Source organism: Oreochromis aureus, linkage group 3 (assembly GCF_013358895.1).
Source record: "Oreochromis aureus strain Israel breed Guangdong linkage group 3, ZZ_aureus, whole genome shotgun sequence".
NCBI lineage: Eukaryota > Metazoa > Chordata > Actinopteri > Cichliformes > Cichlidae > Oreochromis > Oreochromis aureus.
In genome coordinates this window covers 129573851-129594204 of record NC_052944.1, presented here as the reverse complement: position 1 = coordinate 129594204, position 20354 = coordinate 129573851, and the positions used below count along the sequence as shown (strand labels likewise).

Here is a 20354-nt window from a genome sequence, read left to right as displayed (position 1 = left end):
CAGTGGACATTGGAGTGGTAAAGCAAGTCCTGGTAATCAGCGTCAATTTCTTCAAGAAACTTAATAAACTGATGATGCATCTTGCCTTTCAAGATGGCGCCGCGGATGGCAGCCTCGGTACTGCGCTCTCTCGCACTTTTCCTGTTTTTGTTTATTTTCTGCGCTTTTGGTCACTCAGACCACATCACTTTCTCCAGAGATGAACTGCTAAACATCAGGCAGTCGTCTCACTATAGTTCTTATCCATTTTCACAAACCCGAAAGTTTTTTGGAGATTTTAGTTGGAGCGCAGCAGCTCTCTGTGGCTCCTGGAGGAGACGTGAGCGGGGACCCGCTGGTGCACTGGTGAAACTACGTCGGCGAGGATTCCGCACAGCACTCCCTCCATTCACCTCGCGAATCTCCGCTCTCTTCCAAACAAAGTCGACCAATTACTGCTCTTAAACCGGACTAACATGGACTTTGCACGCTCTGCTGCCCTCTGCTTCACTGAAACCTGGCTTAGTGAGCGTGTCCCAGACGCTGTCTTAAATCTGCCGGGCTTCCAACTTCACCGGGCGGACCGCGAAACGGAGCTCTCAGGGAAAACAAAGGGTGGTGGAGTCTGCTTCTACATTAATGAAGGTTGGTGTACTGATGTCACAGTGTTACAGAAACACTGCAGCCCACACTTGGAAAGTCTTTTCATCAATTGTAAACTGTTTTATATACCGCGGGAGTTTTCTTCCTTCATGCTGGTCGGAGTTTACATCCCTCCTCAGGCCAACGCGAACAACGCACTGTGCGAGCTGGCTGACCAGATCACCAACCTGGAAAGGAAATTCCCGGACTCCTTTACAATTATCCTTGGGGATTTTAACAGAGCAAACCTCAACCACGAACTCCCTAAATACAGACAGCATATAGACTGCCCCACCAGGGACAACATCATACTGGATCACTGTTACACCACTCTAAAAGATGCCTATCGCTCTGTGCCCCGGGCAGCTTTGGGACATTCTGATCACTGCATGGTCCATCTTATTCCAGTTTATAGGCAAAAACTCAAACGTGCCAAGCCTGTAGTCAAAACTGTGAAGAAGTGGACTAACGCAGCAAAGCAGGAACTGCAGGACTGTTTTGACTGCACTGATTGGACTGTTTTTGAAGCTGCATCTGATAACCTGGATGAGCTCACGGACACTGTGACATCATACATCAGTTTTTGTGAAGACGTGTGTGTGCCAACAAAGACCTTTTGCACATACAACAACAATAAACCATGGTTCACCCCTAAACTCCAACATCTTCGTAAGGCTAAGGAGGACGCCTACAGAAGTGGTGACAGGGCCCTGTACAAGCAAGCCAGGAACACACTGACCAAGGAGATCAAAGCAGCTAAAAGGATCTACTCCCAGAAGCTGGAAGAACGGCTCTCAGCCAACGACCCTGCGTCAGTGTGGAGGGGCCTGCAGGAAATCACCAGCTACAGACGCCCCCCACCCACTGTTGAAGCAAACAAAGACCTGGCCAACAAGTTAAACACATTCTACTGCAGGTTTGAGACGGACAGACTCCCACGCCTCACCCTCCCCTCCCCAGAGACACCGCTTCAGACACTGACCCCCAACACACCTTCCACCTCTCCCCTCTTCACCCTCACCCTCTCCAATCCAGTCTCAACGACCACCCCCACCCTCCCCAATCCAGACTCAACGACCACCACCACCCTCTCCAATCCAGACTCAACGACCTCCATCACACCTCTCACCCCCCTTTCCTCCTCCCTGAAACTCAGAATATACACTGAGGATGTGAGCCGACTATTTCAGAAACAGAAGCCCAGGAAAGCCCCCGGACCAGACGGTGTCTCACCCTCCTGCCTCAAGACCTGTGCTGAACAGCTGGCTCCCATCTTCACTCACATCTTCAACAGATCCCTGGAGCTGTGTGAAGTTCCATCCTGCTTCAAACGCTCCACCATCATCCCTGTTCCCAAGAAACCCACCATCACAGGACTGAATGACTACAGACCTGTCGCCTTGACGTCTGTGGTCATGAAATCCTTCGAACGACTGGTGTTAGCCCATCTGAAGGACATTACAGGCCACCAGCTGGACCCTCTGCAGTTTGCCTACCGGGCAAACAGGTCGGTGGATGATGCAGTGAATATGGGGCTGCATTACATCCTGCAACACCTCGACCGCCCGGGAACTTATGCCAGGATCCTGTTTGTGGACTTTAGTTCGGCTTTTAACACCATCGTGCCTGAACTTCTCTCTTCCAAACTCTCCCAGCTCAGCGTGTCTCCAGCTATCTGTCAGTGGATCACCAGCTTCCTGACAGACAGAAAGCAACAAGTGAGGCTGGGGGAGATCACCTCTGAAACTCGGTCCCTCAGTATTGGTGCCCCTCAAGGATGTGTCCTCTCACCACTACTGTTCTCCCTCTACACTAATGACTGCACCTCCAAGAACTCGGCTGTTAAACTCCTAAAGTTTGCAGATGACACCACCGTCATTGGCCTCATTCAGGATGGTGATGAGTCTGCATACCGGCAGGAAGTTGAGCGGCTGGTACTCTGGTGCAGTCAGCACAATCTGGAGCTGAACACTCTTAAAACTGTAGAGATGACAGTGGACTTCAGGAGACATCCCCCAACTCTGCCCCCCCTCATCATGTCAGACATCCCTGTGTCGACTGTGAAGATCTTCAAGTTCCTGGGTACCACCATCTCCCAGGACCTGAAGTGGGAGACCAACATCAACTCCATCCTCAAAAGACCCAGCAGAGGATGTACTTCCTGAGACAACTGGGGAAGTACAGTCTTCCACAGGAGCTGCTGATCCAGTTCTACACTACAGTCATTGAGTCTGTCCTGTGCTCCTCCATCACAGTCTGGTATGGTGCAGCCACTAAACAGGACAGGAGCAGACTGCAGCGGACTGTACGGGCAGCAGAAAGGATCATCGGTGCCCCCCTGCCCTCCATCCAGGATCTGTACCTCTCAAGAACCAGGAAACGGGCAGGAAAATCATCACAGACCCCTCACACCCTGCACACAGACTTTTGACCTGCTGCCCTCTGGCAGACGGTACAAGCCTGCAAACCAAGACCACCCGACACAGGAACAGTTTCTTTCCCCTCGCCATCTCCCTCCTAAACAGTTGACCTGTCACACTGCTCCCACTGCCAGACTGCAACTGCACCTTATGTACATTCTGTAGTATTCATTCCACCTCATTTCATTTCTGTATTTTATGTACATAAGTTTAGATATTTATAGTTGGTTTACACAGCTTTGTGTATGTATGTGTATGCATGTGTAATGTATATATAGACGTGTGTGTGTGTGTGTGTGTGTGTGTGTGTGTGTGTGTGTGTGTGTGTGTGTGTGTGTGTGTGTGTTTTTACATTGCTGTGCTTGATAGCCACCATCTACTGGAACCAAATTCCTTATATTTGTCTGCACATATACTTGGCCAATAAACACGATTCTGATTCTGATTCTGATTCTGATGCTAAAGTCCCCTCGCTCTAATAAAGTTAATGCATTTTACAACTGGCTTCAATACATGATCAAGGTGCAATACAATACAGATTAAGTGTAAAAACTTACCTCCTGCTCAGGGTTTTCCTCTTTTACCCTGTCCTGGATTCTTTTGAGCAACCCAACTTTTTTGGGTTGCTCAAAAGAACCGCTACATTGATCACTACGGCCGTCTTCTTCTGTTTGTCTACCACCACTATGTCCAGTTGGTTAGCCACCACCATTGTGTCTGTCTGTATCTGGAAGTCCCACAGGATCTTAGCTCGGTCATTCTCCATCACCCTTGGGGGCATCTCCCATTTTGACCTCGGGACTTCCAGGTTATACTCGGCACAGATGTTCCTGTACACTATGCTGGCCACTTGGTTATGGCGTTCCATGTATGCCTTGCCTGCTAGCATCTTGCACCCTGCTGTTATGTGCTGGATCGTCTCTGGGGCATCTTTACACAGCCTGCACCTGGGGTCTTGCCTGGTGTGATAGACCCCAGCCTCTATGGATCTTGTGCTCAGAGCTTGTTCTTGTGCTGCCATGATTAGTGCCTCTGTGCTGTCTTTCAGTCCAGCTTTGTCCAGCCACTGGTAGGATTTCTGGATATCAGCCACCTCCTCTATCTGCCGGTGGTACATACCGTGCAGGGGCCTGTCCTTCCATGATGGTTCCTCGCCTTCCTCCTCTTTCTTGGGTTTCTGCTGCCTGAGGTATTCACTGAGCACTCGGTCAGTTGGGGCCATCTTCGTGATGTATTCGTGGATGTTTCTTGTCTCATCCTGGACTGTGGTGCTGACACTCACCAGTCCCCGGTCCCCTTCCTTCCGCTTAGCGTACAGCCTCAGGGTGCTGGACTTGGGGTGAAACCCTCCATGCATGGTCAGGAGCTTTCTTGTCTTTATGTCAGTGGCTTCTATCTCCTCCTTTGGCCAGCCTATTACCCCAGCAGGGTACCTGATCATGGGCAGGGTGTAGGTGTTGATGGCCCGGATCTTGTTCTTACCGTTCAGCTGAATTCTAATGGAATTCCAATAAAATTTATTCATGTTTGTGGCTGTAATGTGACAAAATGTGGGAAAGTTCAAGGGGGCCGAATACTTTTGCAAGCCACTATATATTTTTCAATGATGTGACTAAAAAAACACCAGTGTGACCAACTGTTCGAAAAAAAAAAAAAAATCCCTGCAACGCTCTGTGTGGTCAACAACAGACACACATTATGCCCCTATCATGGACTAAATCAATCTGAGATAGTCAGGGGCGGGACCTTTCTGATTGGCTGTGGTCCAGTTGAAAGTGCAAGTGGATAGAGAGAGGGGAGTACCTTGAATAAAGTGATATCGATTAATTAAATCCTGAATCGACTTTTAAATATAATTGTGTTTTGCCAGAAATGCCTATTTCAACAACCACGAAACAGCAAATGAGAGCAGGAACACGGATTCTACACAAAGACACAAAGACGTAAACACAGAGTGCGGGTCCAACGCATCAGAATCAGCTTTCTCTTTCTCGGCTTTCTCACCTGATGGCACGTAGACGGACACGCTGTCGGAGCTCACCGATTCTGATGCGTCGGGTCTGCTCTGCGTTTACGTCTTTTTGCGCTAGATTCTGAGCTGCAGGTTTTGTCTCTCTCCAACCAAAATTCACAGAGCCAGCAGCAAAAGATAAATAAATGTCGTCATGAATTCCCTCGGACTTTTGCTGTTTTGCTTCCACCATGAGAAAAATCACACTTCATGCACAGCTCCCTCTCTCTCTCTCTCTCTCTCTGTGTGTACTTCAAGAACAGTTTCCCGTCTCAAATCTCTGTTTTCTGCATTATTCATTCACTTATTACCCAACACTCTACCATTTTTACAGCGCTGTCGGCCACTGTCTTTTTCTTTTCTTTTGTTTTTTTTTTTTTTACTTAAATGATCTCGGACAAGAGAGCATAATTTCTGCTGTTCAATACTGAAGAAATTGAAACTTTTAATATTATGCAAAATTGCAGAATATTTTAAGGCCAGGAAAATCTCATTCATGTATCAGTACTGATAAATGATCAGAATTATAATATTTCTGACTGTCTGAGGCAAAATTGAATCGAATCAGGACGTTGAGAACCAGAATCGAATGGATTATAGAAATCAATGATGATACTCAGCCCTAGTGAGCAGCCTAGGCCTGACAGAAGTGGATGTAGCTGTGAGTAATAAGAAAAGATGAAAAGAACTATTGATAACTTTTTTAAGTTAAGGCCTGATCCATGTGAAATTCATAGGCAGTGTTCTGACACAGTGCCATCAATCTTTGAATGCTGAAAAAGCACAGTGTATCCAGAAAACACATTATATGCTGCAATAAATGCACAGCCCAAGTGTCCCCTCTCCCCACTGCCTTTCAGCAGCAGGCAGCAGCAAACAGGTCGTCAGAGGAGCCGAGATGATGATTAAGTTTAACATTTTCTACAATATTGACAAAGAGTGCCAAAGCACTTTAAGTACAAGATTGTTAGTTAATCATTTACGAATGAATATTGTCTCTATGGACTGCAATCCCCCCCCCCAAAAAAAATTGCACATCTAAAACTGCGGTGTTAAGCGATGCGGTTGAAAATTTGACACACAGACACCAGCTTATTTAAGGACACTAACCTTTTAGCTTTCAAATCATTTTCCAACTTTTTAAAGTTAGGCGCACCGTGCAACCGTGGCAAAAGTTAGTTTAGAGCCCTGAACACTGTGATATTGGTGTCTTACTCAGAGAACCAAGGTTACAAAATAACCAACTGCTCTTTAACATTGTGCTTGAACTAATTCTTCATGGTTCCTCCACAGAGTGGACCAGCAGAGCTCAGAGGTTCCCAGTGGTCAGTCTGCCCAGCAGCATCAAACACAGCTGGACTCCATATTTATGGTCTGTACATGTACAACAACTACTTTACATCTATTCTGTTCACAGTCTGCTCTTTGTAGACCAGTGGATTGTCAGTGTGTCCAACATGGATCTGATGTTTGTCTCCATGATTTCAGTCTGATTGGCTCATTCATAAATATTCTGTTCCAGCTGCTGGAGGACAACATCATCACTTTTGTGAAGAATGAGCTGAAGAAGATCCAGAAGGTTCTGAGTTCAGATTACCCAGAATGCTTAGAGAGTCAGAGGAGCAGCAGCAGAGAGGCATTTGTGAAGATCACAGTGGACTTCCTGAGGAGAATGAAGCAGGAGGAGCTGGCTGACCGTCTGCAGAACAGTAAGAGGATTTCTGTGAAGCAGTGAACATCAACTGGTGGTGCAAAGGCCTCAGAGCCTTCCATCCTTCTCTATAGTATCAGTAAATTCATGAAAAGCCTAGTAAGGAGGAAAATGTATCTCTCATTTACATTTTTTTTTTCAGTGTTTCACATGCTTGTTTTATCTATAATCGTTTTTCACAATTGTCCTAGGTGGGACATCACAACAAAATTGTAATATATGTTATGGTCCACACTGTCCATTTCACACATTGCCTCTCCAAGCGTGTGGACTCCAAAGCGTGTGGACAGTAAAATCTAAGTGGAAAAATTTGCATATTGAGGTTTCAGAGTAACAATTTTTCCCTTTTTGGACCTCAGCCTATGTAACCCCAAAGCCTCCTGTACCAGTGGAAGAGGGTTAACATCAATATTCCCTCTAATTTTTCATGTGTCCAACCAAACACACAAACTCCAGTCCCTTGGACCACTGTGAGCAACAGTAGTTATGTGCACTGTGGTCACGCCAGCATTGAATCCATCAAGTTACATGGTTTATTAAAATAATCAAATTACAGCATTTACATTTATGTTAGACTACTTTTAATTAACTTCTTTAGCCCACTTACAATGAAAATTAAAAAAAAATCTTGTTCATGACCTGTGTAGGATGTTAACACTATTGGAAGTAAAAATAACTTGAACTCCAATTTTGAAAACACAACTTTCTTTTTTTTTTTATAAAGCTCTGACTTGTATTGTGAGTCTGAGTCTGTGGTCTGGGAGAGAGTCCTGGAAATAAGGGCTGGTTATCGTCACTGATTTCTAGAATCGATTCGATTCCGATTCACAAGGTCCCGAATTGATTCGATCCATGATTCGATTCGATTTGAATCTGGGAAATTTTGCCTCAGACAGTCAGAAATATTATAATTCAGATCATGCATCAGTACATTTCCGTATTTTTATATCTATAAAAAGAAAGCTGACACTTGCGAGACTTTATCAAAGGTGTAAGCATCACAGCAGATGCCTTTGTGTCAAAGTAACTAAGGATAAAACACAAAAAAACAGGAAGGTGATTTTCCTGGCTACGATTTTATAAAAATATTCTGCAGCAGATCAAAAACGAAAGAAAACCATTCATCAACATATGAACATTACCTGATTCTGCTGAAGTGAAGCAGAGCAAAGTTACAGAGGTTTTATTAGAGACACAGCTGAGCATTTTGCAATTTTGCATAATTTTAAAAAGTTTAAATTTGTTCAGTAGCCAATTGAAAGGCAGAAATGAGGCTTTCTTTTCGGAAGTAAGTGAAAGGAAACAAACAGCGTCCGACAGTGCTGTAAACAACAGTAGACTTGTGTGTAACAAGCAAGTGAATAATGCAGAAAACAGATTTTCAGACGGAAACTGTTCTTGAAGTATACTGAGAGAGAGAGAGAGAGAGCTCTGCATGGAGTGTGATTTTATCGTGGTGGAAGCGAAACAGCGAAAGTCACAGGGAATTCATGACGACATTTATCAAATGTGAAGCGTAGTTTGCTGCTTCTTTTGCTGCTGGTTCAGTGAATTGTTGGAGAGAGATAAAACCTTCAGCTCAGAATCTAGCGCAAAAAGATGTGGACACAAAGTGCGGACCTGCTGAAACATCAGAATCAGTGAGCTGTCGGCTTTCAGCCCCTACCTTGTCCGTGCCGTCGGGTGAGAAAGCCACATCTCACTGATTCTGATCCGTTGGCGGGTCCGCGTTTTGTGTTTATGTCTTTGTGCAGAATCTGTGTACCTGCTCTCATTTACTGTTTTAGCTGTTTGGTGGTTGTTCAGATTTTGTGAGGTTTAACCTGAGATTCTGGCATTTCGAGCAAAATAAATTCATATTGAAAAATCGATTCAGGATTTTAATGAATCGATATCACGTTATCCAAGCTAGAATCGATTTTAATCGATAAATCGATAATCAAAACCCACCCCTACTGGAAATAGTCTAATGTAACTATCTCTGTAAAATACAGTATATAATGACCAATGTTGGGCAATTAGTCACAAAGTTACTTCTACAAAAAAAGTAACTGAGTTTTGCAAACAAAGTTTATTGCAGCTATTTGCCTAAAAATGCAGCCAAGGCACTTTTTTAAATAAATATTTCAAACTATTTACAGAACAATCAGCTGTTCTGCATCAAATTTGATGCAACACAAATTATTTGTGCCACTCTAAAAGATCATTTCTGTCCACTATGAGATAAAGGAGAACAACAGCCTGATACCTGCAGGCCTGACAACAGGAGACGTATCACTGCTGTAACATTCAACAGTCGCCTTATTGTTCTGACACACACAACAAAACTATTGACTACACTACACACTAACTACACAAGAGTAGCACTAAACGTCGCAAATCTTTCACATCTCAAGACACCGCTGTCACTCCTAAAACTTCCCCCATTCCTAAATAACTAAATGCCATGTTGCCATATCATTTTTTTGATTGGTCGACATGGTACATTTTTCCACCAATAGGAAAGGGTGGGGTTTTTTTTGGTTTTGTTTTGCTCACAGGCAGAGAGTTCTTTCGAGCGCTTTCTGTATAAAACACAGTTTTTACAGTTTCTTCCCACAGTAAATATAAACAACGACAGTATTCAGGAAAAAAAAAAATCAAACATTGCATATACTTTTATCATAACTCTGGTTTTACGTGGGCTATCAACCCAATTTAAAAACTGGTATAAAGTCCACACTTTTTCCGTCAATTTTTCCATCTGTGGTTATTAGTATGTCTTCACTCCACATCAGCCACGCCGCTTTGCTAGCTAAAACACCGGTGTCGGCACTTAAATGTGAATCTGTCATGTTTCGGCTGTGTGCAGGCAGGAGAAGGACCCAAACGCAAAACTCACCATGCAGGAATTAAACTCAAAAGCTGCTTTATTGCAGAGTGGCATGAAAACCATAACAAAACTAAACTAATCTGGGACACTGATAAACTGACACACAGGGAAACACAGCCATGAGGGAGACTACAACACTGACAAAGAGAAAACACAGGGCTTAAATACACAGAGGGATAACGAGGGCATTAGACACAGAAGGAGAGCACAGCTGGGAGTAATCAGGCTGGATGAGACAAGGGAAGCAAAACTAGAAACACTGACATGAGACACGGACCTTCAAAGTAAAACAGGAAACACACTGACTGTAACTTAACAGCAACTGGGGAGACAGAACATAAGAACCTGAAACATGGTACAGAAAGGCACAGTAGGCAACATGGAACACACAGGGAAGCCATATGACAGAACCTAAGAACTAAACTTTTGATAACCATAATTGAAAGCTAGGGAATAACAAAAACAGTACAACAAAGGACTCAAAACATAAACCATAATATACAAACACAAGATCTCTTCAAAATAAAATAGGAAACCTAATGAGACGCAGACATGACAACCAGAACTTGACAACGTAAGACACAGCCATGAAACACATGAAGAGAAGGGGAGACTTAACAGGGTTGGAAGACACAAGGGGAATCTAATAACAAAGAACTAGAAAAACTCATGAGCTTAATCATATAAACATCCAAATAAACTAAACTCAAAACACTGGGTCATAAGACCCAGGACCGTGACAGACTCGCAATATTGGCTGGAGCAGCCAGCCACCTGTCAGTTACTGACTCACACTACAAAACAGAATGGATTGTTAACGTATTTATTTTAATTGCAATTCAGGTTAGATATGAGACCGTGCCAGCAGTGTGCGATTGTGCACAGCTTAGAGGGAACATTGGTTGGCATGTGGTTTCACTATAACACCTGGTCTGTTATTCAAATATAGACATGTGTGGTATGCACAGAAATGTCAGAATCACACCTCACAAAACTTCCATGATCACTAAAAAAGCTAATACAACAAATAATTAGAGCAGGCAAAAGATTCGAAAAGATGGAAACACAAATTAAACAATTAGACAATAATATTTTATGTGAACATCTCACCCCCTATGTCTGATGAAAAAATTCTGGCCCTTGGACAAATGTGATTGACCCCTGGTGTCACAATTTAACCTGGTGTCTAAAGAGATAAAACAGCATTTATTCATATTGTATTAATCATTGTTTAAATCAATAAAATTTTCATTTGTGCTTAATAGTTTCAATTATATTTTTGATTCTCCATGCTTTAGGAATTTTCAGCAGAGTTTGTGAAAAGGAACTTAAATCTGCACTAAAGAAGAAGTTCCAGTGTGTGTTTGAGGGGATCGCTAAAGCAGGAAACCCAACCCTTCTGAATCAGATCTACACAGAGCTCTACATCACAGAGGGAGGGACTGCAGAGGTCAATGATGAACATGAGGTCAGACAGATTGAAAAAACATCCAGGAAACCAGACAGACCAGAAACAACAATCAGACAAGAAGACATCTTTAAAGCCTCACCTGGAAGAGATGAACCAATCAGAACAGTGCTGACAAAGGGAGTGGCTGGCATTGGGAAAACAGTCTTAACACAGAAATACAGCCTGGACTGGGCTGAAGACAAAGCCAACTAGGACATCCAGTTCATATTTCCATTCACTTTCAGAGAGCTGAATGTGCTGAAAGAGGAAAAGTTCAGCTTGGTGGGACTTGTTCATCACTTCTTTACTGAAACCAAAGAAGCAGGAATCTGCAGCTTTGAAGACTTCCAGGTTGTGTTCATCTTTGATGGTCTGGATGAGTGTCGACTTCCTCTGGACTTCCACAAAACTACAATCCTAACTGACCCTAGAAAGTCCACCTCAGTGGATGTGCTGCTGATAAACCTCATCAGGGGGAAACTGCTTCCCTCTGCTCGCCTCTGGATAACCACACGACCTGCAGCAGCCAATCAGATCCCTCCTGACTGTGTTGACATGGTGACAGAGATCAGAGGGTTCACTGACCCACAGAAGGAGGAGTACTTCAGGAAGAGATTCAGAAATGAGGAGCAGGCCAGCAGGATCATCTCCCACATCAAGGCATCACGAAGCCTCCACATCATGTGCCACATCCCAGTCTTCTGCTGGATCACTGCTAAAGTTCTGGAGGATGTGCTGGAAACCAGAGAGGGAGGACAGCTGCCCAAGACCCTGACTGAGACGTACATCCACTTCCTGGTGGTTCAGGCCAAAGTGAAGAAGGTCAAGTATGATGGAGGAGCTGAGACAGATCCACACTGGAGTCCAGAGAGCAGGAAGATGATTGAGTCTCTGGGAAAACTGGCTTTTGATCAGCTGCAGAAAGGAAATCTGATATTCTATGAATCAGACCTGACAGAGTGTGGCATCGATATCATAGCAGCCTCAGTGTACTCAGGAGTGTTCACACAGATCTTTAAAGAGGAGAGAGGACTGTACCAGGACAAGGTGTTCTGCTTCATCCATCTGAGTGTTCAGGAGTTTCTGGCTGCTCTTCATGTCCATATGAAATGTATCAACTCTGGACTCAATATGCTGGAAAAACAACAAATCCCCAGGTGGTCTCCATACTTTAACACGCCAAGCCTACAATCATCTCTCCACCAGAGTGCTGTGAACAAGGCTTTAAAGAGTCCAAATGGACACATGGACTTGTTCCTCCGTTTCCTCCTGGGTCTTTCACTGCAGTCCAATCACACATTCCTACGAGGTCTGCTGACACAGACAGTTAAAAGCTCACAGACAGATCAGAAAATAATCTGGTATATCAAGGAGAAGCTCAATGAGAATCTATCTGCAGAGAAAAGCATCAATCTGCTCCATTGTCTGAATGAGCTGAATGATCGTTCTCTAGTGGAGGAGATCCAACAGTCTCTGAGATCAGGAAGTCTCTCCACAGATAAACTGTCTCCTGCTCAGTGGTCAGCTCTGGTCTTCATCTTACTGTCATCAGAAAAAGAACTGGATGTGTTTGACCTGAAGAAATACTCTGCTTCTGAGGAGGCTCTTCTGAGGCTGCTGCCAGTGGTCAAAGCATCCAACAAAGCTCTGTAAGTAAAAATGTGCTCATACATATAGTTTGAAAAATATTGACCACAGACAGTCAGTGATCTCTTCCATCACAGATCCATATCCTAAAACTATAAATCTATGGTAAATGGCCTGTATTTGTATAGCGCTTTACGTGGTCCCTAAGGACTCCAAAGCACTTTACACATTCAGTCATCCACCCATTGGTGATGGCAAGCTACATTGTAGCCACAGCTGCCCTGGGGCGCATTGACAGAGGCGAGGCTGCCGGACACTGGCGCCACCGGACCCTCTGACCACCACCAGTAGGCAACGGGTGAAGTGTCTTGCCCAAGGACACAACGACCAAGGCTGTCGGAGCTGGGGCTCGAACTAGCAACCTTCCGATTTCAAGACGAACGGCCAACTTTTGAGCCACGATCGCCCCATGCACTTCTATAGTGCAAAAAAACAAAAACAAAACTTTAGACTAATGTTGTAACTTGGATTAACCTTTGACACAACCTTTAAACACTTAAGGATCCTCCACCCACCCCTCAAAATCTCTAGCTTTAACCAGTGATTGTTCCACGCACTACAAGGTTCAGTCTATCCACTCTCAAGATTGTCTAGAAGATTAAAAATATTCTCACCTAAATCATATTTTAGCAGTTAGTGTTTTGACTGATACTGAAATATCAATTCTTCTGATTCCAGATATTTATGTTCTAAAATCAATTAAAATATCAATGTTTAAGTAACTTGGGGTGAATTTGTACTTTTCCATTAACATGAACACAGTGGTTGTCTAAATGATTGGTAGGAACTACCTCTTCATCCTGTCACATTGATATGCGAAATACAGCTGTAAAAATAGATCATTGCTCACCTGTGCTCACTCAGTTGACAATCATAAGCTAGTCATGTGTGAAACTATTTCAGCTCCACAAACAGCCAAGATGCTGTTTGTGAGAAATGTGGGAGGGCTATAAACCTTGTCCAAAACAAATTAAAGTTGATCATAACACAATTCAATTCAGAGCAATTCAATTTTATTTAGACACCACCAAATCATAACTAGTCAACTCGAGGCACTTCATATTGTAAGATAGACCTTACAATAATATATACAGAGAAAAACCCAACAGTCATATGGCCCCCTATGAGCAAGCACTTTGGTGACAGTGGGAAGGAAAAACTCCCTTTTAATAGGAAGAAACCTCCGGCAGAACCAGGCTCGGGGAGGGGCAGCGACTGGTTGGGGTGAGAGAAGGAAGACAGGATAAAAGAAATGCTGCAGAAGAGAGCCAGAAAACTGAAAGTTTTGCTTCCCATTCTATTTTTAAATACTCTAGCAACAACAAGTAAGCCTGCAGTGTGCTTTAATGGGGTTGAATGGTACTACAAGGTCATTAAGATAAGATAGGGCCTGATTATTTAAGACCTTGTATGTGAGGAGTAGGATTTCGAATGTGAGGAGTAGGATTTCGCAGCCAATATAGCTGCAAAATGCTCTCTTTCTAGTCCCTGTCAGTACTCTTGCTGCAGCATTTTGGAATAACTGAAGGCTTTCCAAGGAGTTTTTTAGGACACCTTGATAATAATAAATTACAGTAGTCCAGCCTAGAAGTAATACAAGCATGAACTAGTTTTTTAGCGTCACAGGATAGGACAGGATATTTCTAATTTTAGAGATTTTTTTTTTTTTGTCCAGAGTTAATGTATATCATTTATAAAAACGTGAACTCTTTTGTTGATCTTGTCTTGTTTTCCCCCGTATTTCAGACTGAGTGGCTATAACCTGTCAGACAGAAGCTGTGAAGCTCTGTCCTCAGTTCTCAGCGACAAGTCCTCTAGTCTGAGAGTGCTGGACCTGAGTAACAGTAACCTGCAGGATTCAGGACTGAAGCTTCTGTCTGCTGGGTTGAAGAGTCCATATTGCAAACTGAAAACACTAAGGTCAGATCAAGTCACATTGTGTTTCCATCAATTAATGTCATTTATTCATTTTTTTTTTTAAATTGGCCTCTATATCTGTGTTTGTTTATTTTTTTTAAGTCAAAGTAAACTGACACATTTCTGTCTTCTTTAACATAAGGCAATAAGAATTTTAGCGTGTCTTGAAACATTGTTGAAAGAATGCTAAATCTGGTAGCGCCTCTTGGCACCATGAATGTACTTTTACACAAGTTTTACTTGTCATACTTTCTCAGACTGAGTGGATGTAACCTCTCAGTAAGAAGCTGTAAAGCTCTGTCTTCAGTTCTCAGCAACAAGTCCTCTTGTCTGAGAGAGCTGGACCTGAGTAACAACAACCTGCAGGATTCAGGACTGAAACTTCTGTCTGCTGAGATGAAGAGTCCATACTACAAACTGGAAACACTAAGGTTTGATAAATGGATATTGTGTTTTCATCAATTAATCTCATTTATTCAATTTCAGTTAAAAAAATGAAAAGAAAAATTGGGCCTGTGTGTGATTTTCTTTTCAACCAAACTGCCACATTATTGTTTGAGTTAAAATAAGGCCATAAGGATTCAAGCATGTTCTGAAAAAGTATTGAAATATTGCAAAATGTAGCAGCTCCCCATATCACCATGAATATATTTTAACACAAGTGTTACTTACTTAAGTCTTACTTTTTCAGACTGAGTGGCTGTAACCTGTCAAAAAGAAGCTGTGAAGCGCTGTCATTAGTTCTCAGCTCACACTCTAGTCTGAGAGAGCTGGACCTGGGTAACAACAACCTGCAGGATTCAGGACGGAAGCTTCTGTTTGGTGCAGTGAAGAGTCCACAGTGTACACTGGGAATTCTGAGGTCAGGACTGAGTCTTTTTGACTGATAACTATTTAAATTCTAAATTGTATCATTAAATTGTTTATTCATGTACAGCTGTATTTTCAGACATGATTTGTCAAATCACCCTATATCTAACCCTAAAGGTAATGCATTTTACTGCTGTGACACCTACTAATGTTTATAAAAGATAAAGTTTTAACCCAAAAGTATCAATTTTCCTGGTATCGAGGTATACACATGAGTCTGCATCAGTGAATGTAGCTTTAAATTAAACTTCTGACATGGCCCCTATCAGTAAGAGGTCTGAGTGACACAAAAACAGCACTGCATGTCCTGCTTGGATGTTGGTTCAAACACTGCATGTCTATGAGGCTACATAGATACAGACTTGAATGAGACATGCTGTTACGTCCCCACGATGAAGGTCTAGGGGTGTGTGTGGGGACTGGTAACAAATGGGTCCAGAACAGAATGAAAGGAGAACAGACAGAGGTGTTTAGTAAATAAAATAGTTTTTATTATAGATAAACTTAACATAAAGAGCCAGCAATGCCATTTTACCAACAACACTAGAAAAATAAAAAGGTTGCAACAACAAAGAACACAACAACCGAACAAAAAACTCCACACCACGAGGAGGCACTTCCAGGGGCCCACAAGCTCACCCTGTCACTAGCAGCAGCTAGCTTTACTGCTGCCAAGGCCCACAAGATCTCTCCCGACACCTTCAACACACCATGTGGGAACACCAGAGATAAACCACCCTCTCACATCCAGTTCATCCCCAGCTTATATGACCTCAGAGAGGTAATTGCTGACTGGGCCCAGGTGGTAAATGAGGCCAATGAGCAGCAGCGGTGTCCTGGGGAGAGAGAAGAGCAAGAGAGAGACAGAGGGGTGGAGCAAGAGAGGAAGAGGCAGAGAGAAAACACCACACAAGGCAGTTTCAGGAGGCCCTGCTAGGGCCGTAACACATGCCTTGCTTTGTAACTTTCTGTCTGAGAGAAAACAATTTCTCATATGTGTATAGTAGAGAATGTAGTATTTATGTTTTAGCTAATGAAATTCTTCAAATAATTACAAAAATTACAAAAAAAACAGCACAGATGAAACTATATCAAGGGGGTTGTCACTAAGTTTCTGCTAGACCTCACTGCTGTATTGAAAACTGTTGATCACAGTAGACATATTCTTACATTAACATATTGTTAATATTGCAACACATATACATTAGTCATATAGTTCCAAAGGGTCCTCTGCTTGGACCAATCTGTTTGATGTTATACATGCTTTGTATAATATCTGCAGACTACATTTAGAAAGTTACATTAAAATTTATTCAGTTGAGTTACTGTTCACAGACTTTCAGAGACAGATACATGGAGACTATAGATTTAGTCTGGATTGGATAATAAATCTTTCAGTCCAGCTTTGTCCAGCTCAAGGTAGGATTTTTGAATGTCAGACGTTTTTTTATACAACATGTGTAAAATCAACACAGTAAAAAGAAAATTAACTGAAATAAGATGCTTAATTAGAAACATGGGGCACAGAATATGTTGCTTTTTTCTGGAAAGTGCTTCTAAAGACCTGATAAAGAAAGAAAATCAGGTCATATGATAAACAAGGAAATGAATACTTATGCATTCTGGGGATAGTGGGAGTGAGATGGAGAGGTGGAATTGAATTATTTCAAGGGCAAATTTCAGAGTGACAGCTAAGAAACAAAGCAAGTGGGGAATGGGAAAATGTGAACACACTCAATTATGCCAAAGATACATTAGATGAGTTATATGAACCTGTTATTACTTACAGGTGCTTCAAAATTGTTAATTTGGCTACTGTGCTGGAAGGGCAACCAGTCCTGTTACTGTAATTAACTTTTTCACCACAACATGTCAGTGTTAGGCTTCCAGTATTAGTAGGTCAAGGAGCAACTGGAAGTATGGATTGGGAGAAAGCAGAGATGTTGTCTAAGGAGTTTCATCAAATCCACAGTGGAATGCCCTGTACCAACATAGAGCAGAGCAGCTATCTGAACGCTACTCCAACAGAGGTCGATTATCTTGTTAATAATTTTACCTCCTCACTACGTGCGACTCTGGATACTGTAGCTCCTGTGAAAACTAAGGCCTCAAATCCAAGTACCTGACTCCGTGGTATAATTCTCAAACACGTAGCCTAAAGCAGATAACTCGTAAGCTGGAGAGGAAATGGCGTGTCACAAATTTAGAGGATCATCATTTAGCCTGGAGAAATAGTTTGCTGCTTTATAAGAAAGCCCTCCGCAAAGCCAGAACATCTTACTATTCGTCACTGATTGAAGAAAATAAGAACAACCCCAGGTTTCTCTTCAGCACTGTAGCCAGGCTGACAAACAGTCAGAGCTCTACTGAGCCAACAATCCCTTTAACGTTAACTAGTAATGACTTCATGAACTTCTTCACAAATAAAATTTTTATCATTAGAGAAAAAATTACCAATAATCATCCCACAGATGTAATATTATCTGCAGCTACTTTTAGTACCATCGATGTTAAGTTAAACTCATATTTCTCCAATTGATCTTTCTGAGTTAACTTCAATAATTAATTCCTCCAAACCATCAACGTGTCTGTTAGACCCCATTCCTACTAAACTGCTCAAAGAAGTCCTGCCATTAATTAATTCTTCGATCTTAAATATGATCAACCTATCTCTAATAATCGGCTATGTACCACAGGCCTTCAAGCTGGCTGTAGTTAAACCTTTACTTAAAAAGCATCTCTAGACCCAGCTGTCTTAGCTAATTATAGGCCAATCTCCAACCTTCCTTTCATATCAAAAATCCTTGAAAGAGTAGTTGTCAAACAGCTAACAGATCATCTGCAGAGGAATGGCTTATTTGAAGAGTTTCAGTCAGGTTTCAGAGCTCATCACAGCACAGAAACAGCTTTAGTGAAGGTTACAAATGATCTTCTTATGGCCTCTGACAGTGGACTCATCTCTGTGCTTGTCCTGCTAGACCTCAGTGCTGCGTTTGATACTGTTGACCATAATATCCTATTAGAGCGATTAGAACATGCTGTAGGTATTACAGGTACTGCACTGCAGTGGTTTGTATCATATCTATCTAATAGACTCCAATTTGTACATGTAAATGAAGAGTCCTCTTCACACACTAATGTCAATTATGGTGTTCCACAGGGTTCAGTGCTAGGACCAATTCTATTTACATTATACATGCTTCCCTTAGGCAGCATCATTAGAAGACATAGCATAAATTTTCACTGCTATGCAGATGACACGCAGCTCTATCTATCCATGAAGCCAGGTAACACACACCAATTAGTTAAACTGCAGGAATGTCTTAAAGACATAAAGACCTGGATGGCCGCTAACTTTCTGCTTCTTAATTCAGATAAAACTGAGGTTATTGTACTCGGCCCTGAAAATCTTAGAAATATGGTATCTAAGCAGATTCTTACTCTGGATGGCATTACCTTGGCCTCCAGTAATGCTGTGAGGAACCTTGAGTCATTTTTGACCAGGACATGTCCTTCAATGCACATATTAAACAAATATGTAAGACTGCTTTCTTCCATTTGTGCAACATCTCTAAAGTTAGAAATATCCTGTCTCAGAGTGACGCTGAAAAACTAGTTCATGCATTTATTACTTCCAGGCTGGACTACTGTAATTCACTATTATCAGGATGTCCTAAAAACTCGCTGAAAAGCCTTCAGCTGATCCAAAATGCTGCAGCAAGGGTACTGACAGGGACTAGAAAGAGAGAGCATATTTCTCCTGTTTTGGCTTCCTTCATTGGCTTCCTGTTAAATCCAGAATTGAATTCAAAATCCTGCTCCTCACATACAAGGTCTTAAATAATCAGGCCCCATCTTATCTTAATGACCTTGTAGTACCATATCACCCCATTAGAGCACTTCGCTCTCGCTCTGCAGGCTTACTTGTTGTTCCTAGAGTATTTAAAAGTAGAATGGGAGGCAGAGCCTTCAGTTTTCAGGCCCCTCTTCTGTGGAACCAGCTTCCAGTTTGGATTCGGGAGACAGACACTATCTCTACTTTCAAGATTAGGCTTCAAACTTTCCTTTTGCTAAAGCATATAGTTAGGGCTGGACCAGGTGACCCTGAATCCTCCCTTAGTTATGCTGCAATAGACGTGAGGCTGCCAGGGATTCCCATGATGCATTGAGTTTTTCCTTCCAGTCACCTTTCTCACTCACTATGTGTTAATAGACCTCTCTGCATCGAATCATATCTGTTATTAATCTCTGTCTCTCTTCCACAGCATGTCTTTATCCTGTTTTTCTTCTTTCACCCCAACCGGTCGCAGCAGATGGCCGCCCCTCCTGAGCCTGGTTCTGCCGGAGGTTTCTTCCTGTTAAAGGGGGAGTTTTTCCTTCCCACTGTCGCCAAAGTGCTTGCTCATAGGGGTCATATGATTGTTGGGTTTTCTCTGTATTTATTATTGTGCTATCTACTGTACAATATAAAGCGCCTTGAGGCGACTTTGTTGTGATTTGGCGCTATATAAATAAAATTGAATTGAATTGAAGTGATTGAAGTAATGAAGGTAGATGTGAGAGAGAACAAAAACAAATATCATTGAAATGTTGAATCAGGAAAATCCTGTGTTTGTAATGTGTGAACTCAGAGCAGCTCCTAAATGCATAACAATGGCTTCCTCTGGGAAGCAGTAAGAGGATGAAGCACTGAATGCTCTGCTACTCTTATACAATAAAATATAGCAGTAAGCTGTTAACACATCCAAAATCTACTCATCTATTGGTGGATAATCCACTAACATGTTTTAATGAACAGTCTGTTCTGTATGGAAATAAAATGTGTGTGTTTCCCA

The 20354-nt window shown here is 42.4% G+C and overlaps 1 protein-coding gene across 1 annotated transcript; it reads left to right on the top strand.

Moving 5' to 3' along the window:
• The first annotated feature begins 455 nt into the window (after positions 1-455).
• Positions 456-5131, top strand: LOC120435314. The gene is made up of 4 exons (XM_039604678.1): positions 456-1243; positions 1415-1655; positions 1812-1970; positions 5060-5131. The coding sequence occupies exons 1-4, from the start codon at positions 456-458 to the stop codon at positions 5129-5131; spliced, it is 1260 nt and encodes a 419-aa protein (XP_039460612.1).
• Positions 5132-20354: the final 15223 nt, after the last annotated feature.

What these genes read in the sequence shown, in the direction of transcription:
- LOC120435314 (XM_039604678.1), top strand. Translation starts at nt 456, where the DNA reads ATGGACTTTGCACGCTCTGCTGCCCTCTGCTTCACTGAAACCTGGCTT. An exon ending in CCCTCACCCTCTCCAATCCA is followed by an intron (nt 1,656 to 1,811) that starts GTCTCAACGACC and finishes CGACTATTTCAG; the next exon opens with AAACAGAAGCCCAGGAAAGC. An exon ending in AACGCTCCACCATCATCCCT is followed by an intron (nt 1,971 to 5,059) that starts GTTCCCAAGAAA and finishes GATGGCACGTAG; the next exon opens with ACGGACACGCTGTCGGAGCT.